This window comes from Choloepus didactylus, chromosome 3, assembly GCF_015220235.1.
Source record: "Choloepus didactylus isolate mChoDid1 chromosome 3, mChoDid1.pri, whole genome shotgun sequence".
Classification (NCBI taxonomy): domain Eukaryota; kingdom Metazoa; phylum Chordata; class Mammalia; order Pilosa; family Megalonychidae; genus Choloepus; species Choloepus didactylus.
This window is the reverse complement of record NC_051309.1, coordinates 198,993,407-198,996,758: the sequence shown is the minus strand read 5'-3', so window position 1 is coordinate 198,996,758 and position 3,352 is coordinate 198,993,407. Positions and strand designations below refer to the sequence as shown.

Below are 3,352 nucleotides of genomic sequence, written 5' to 3'. Positions count from 1 at the left end.
TATAGAGTTACCATTCCATCCAGCGATTGCACTTCTCGGTATATACCCGGAAGATCAGAAAGCAGTGACACGAACAGATATCTGCACGCCAATGTTCATAGCAGCATTATTCACAATTGCCAAGAGATGGAAACAACCCAAATGTCCTTCAACAGATGAGTGGATAAATAAAATGTGGTATATACACACGATGGAATACTACACGGCAGTAAGAAGGAACGACCTCGTGAAACATATGACAACATGGATGAACCTTGAAGACATAATGCTGAGCGAAATAAGCCAGGCACAAAAAGAGAAATATTATATGCTACCACTAATGTGAACTTTGAAAAATGTAAAACAAATGGTTTATAATGTAGAATGTAGGGGAACTAGCAATAGAGAGCAATTAAGGAAGAGGGAACAATAATCCAAGAAGAACAGATAAGCTATTTAACGTTCTGGGGATGCCCAGGAATGACTATGGTCTGTTAATTTCTGATGGATATAGTAGGAACAAGTTCACAGAAATGTTGCTATATTATGTAACTTTCTTGGGGTAAAGTAGGAACATGTTGGAAGTTAAGCAGTTATCTTAGGTTAGTTGTCTTTTTCTTACTCCCTTGTTATGGTCTCTTTGAAATGTTCTTTTATTGTATGTTTGTTTTCTTTTTAACTTCTTTTTCATACAGTTGATTTAAAAAAGAAGGGAAAGTTAAAAAAAAAAAAAAAGAAAAACAAGGAAAAAAAGATGTAGTGCCCCCTTGAGGAGCCTGTGGAGAATGCAGGGGTATTGGCCTACCCCACCTCGATGGTTGCTAACATGACCACAGACATAGGGGACTGGTGGTTTGATGGGTTGAGCCCTCTACCATAGGTTTTACCCTTGGGAAGACGGTTGCTACAAAGGAGAAGCTAGGCCTCCCTATAATTGTGCCTAAGAGCCTCCTCCCGAATGCCTCTTTGTTGCTCAGATGTGGCCCTCTCTCTCTGGCTAAGCCAACTTGAAAGGTGAAATCACTGCCCTCCCCACTACGTGGGATCAGACACCCAGGGGAGTGAATCTCCCTGGCAACGTGGAATATGACTCCCGGGGAGGAATGTAGACCTGACATCGTGGGACGGAAAACATCTTCTTGACCAAAAGGGGGATGTGAAAGGAAATGAAATAAGCTTCAGTGTCAGAGAGATTCCAAAAGGAGCCGAGAGGTCACTCTGGTGGGCACTCTTACGCACACTTTAGACAACCCTTTTTAGGTTCTAAAGAATTGGGGTAGCTGGTGGTGGATACCTGAAACTATCAAACTACAACCCAGAACCCATGAATCTTGAAGACAGTTGTATAAAAATGTAGCTTGCCCCAACCCAGAAGCAGCAGTGCTCGGCTCCTACTCTGATTTCTGGTTTGACCCGCTCGCCCACTTCTTCAGCCTCCACCATGTCCATCAGGGTCACCCAGAAATCCTACAAGGTGTCCTCCGGCCCCCGGACCTTCAGCAGCCGCTCTTACACGAGCGGGCCCGGCACCCGCGTCAGCTCCTACTCTCGGGTGGGCAGCGGTGGCAGCAGCTTCCGGGGCAACCTGGGCGCTGGCATGGGTCTGATGGGGGGCTATGCAGGGGCAGGGAGTGCCGGGGGTATCACAGCCGTCACGTTGAACCAGAGCCTGCTGAGCCCCCTTAAGCTGGAGGTGGACCCCAACATCCAGGCCGTGCGGATGCAGGAGAAGGAGCAGATCAAGTCCCTGAACAACAAGTTTGCTTCCTTCATCGACAAGGTGCGGTTCCTGGAGCAGCAGAACAAGATGCTGGAGACCAAGTGGAGCCTCCTGCAGCAGCAGAAGACTGCTGGGAGCAAAATGGACAACTTGTTTGAGAGCTACATCAACAACCTTCGGCGGCAGCACGAGGCGCTGAGCCAGGAGAAGCTGAAGCTGGAGGCGGAGCTTGGCAACATGCAGGGCCTGGTGGAAGACTTCAAGAATAAGTACGAGGATGAGATCAACAAGCGAACAGAGATGGAGAATGAATTTGTCCTCATCAAGAAGGATGTGGATGAAGCTTACATGAACAAAGTGGAGCTGGAGTCCCGGCTGGAAGGGCTGACCGATGAGATTAACTTCCTCAGGCAGCTATATGAAGCGGAGATCCGTGAGCTGCAGGCCCAGATCTTGGACACGTCCGTGGTCCTCTCCATGGACAACAGCCGCTCCCTGGACCTGGATGGCATCATCGCCGAGGTCAAGGCCCAGTATGAGGAAATCGCCAACCGCAGCCGGGCTGAGGCTGAGAGCATGTACCAGATCAAGTACGAGGAGCTGCAGACGCTGGCCGGGAAGCATGGGGATGACCTCCGCCGCACGAAGACGGAGATCTCCGAGATGAACCGATCCATCAGCCGGCTCCAGGCTGAGATCGAGGGCCTGAAGGGCCAGAGGGCTTCCCTGGAGGCCGCCATTGCAGATGCCGAGCAGCGTGGGGAGCTGGCCATTAAGGATGCCAATGCCAAGTTGGCCCAGCTGGAGGCTGCCCTGCACCAGGCCAAGCAGGACATGGCGCGGCAGCTGCGCGAGTACCAGGAGCTGATGAACGTCAAGCTGGCCCTGGACATTGAGATCGCCACCTACCGCAAGCTGCTGGAGGGCGAGGAGAGCCGGCTGGAATCTGGGATGCAGAACATGAGTATTCATACGAAGACTTCCAGTGGCTACTACTCAGGTCCACTGAGCCCCGTCTTTGGAGGCATCGCAGGCACTGGCAACAACTACTCCTTCAGCTCTGGTGGGAGCCGCACTGGCTCCACCAAGGCTGTGGTTGTGAAGAAGATTGAGACCCGCGATGGGAAGCTGGTGTCGGAGTCGTCTGATGTCCTGCCCAAGTGAACTGCCACTGCAGCCCCTCCAGGCCCACCCACCTGCTGTGCTGCCCCAGAGCATGGGGACAAGGAGCTGTGCAGGGGGTGTAGGGAACAGGAGACCTGGGGTACCCCTTCTTGTCTATGTCCCCATTTAGAAGCCATTTCATCTTTTCCAAAATAAAGCCTCAGTTGGCTCTGCCAACTGACCTTGCAAAAAAAAAAAAAAAAAAAAAAAAAAATGTAGCTTATGAGGGGTGACAATGGGATTGGGAAAGCCATAAGGACCACACTCCACTTTGTCTAGTTTATGGATGGATGAGTAGAAAAATAGGGGAAGGAAACAAACAGACAAAGGTACCCAGTGTTCTTTTTTACTTCAATTGCTCTTTTTCACTCTAATTATTATTCTTGTTATTTTTGTGTGTGTGCTAATGAAGGTGTCAGGGATTGATTTAGGTGATGAATGTACAACTATGTAATGGTACTGTGAACAATCGAAAGTGCGATTTGTTTT

At 49.8% G+C, this 3,352-nt stretch overlaps 1 protein-coding gene across 1 annotated transcript; it reads left to right on the top strand.

Annotated features, from left to right (window-relative positions):
- Window positions 1-1,348: 1,348 nt before the first annotated feature.
- LOC119530045 (keratin, type II cytoskeletal 8-like) lies at window positions 1,349-2,989 on the top strand. Its single transcript, XM_037831070.1, has one exon. It carries the CDS (start codon window positions 1,421-1,423, stop codon window positions 2,861-2,863), a length of 1,443 nt encoding a protein of 480 aa, XP_037686998.1. The 5' UTR covers window positions 1,349-1,420; the 3' UTR covers window positions 2,864-2,989.
- Window positions 2,990-3,352: the final 363 nt, after the last annotated feature.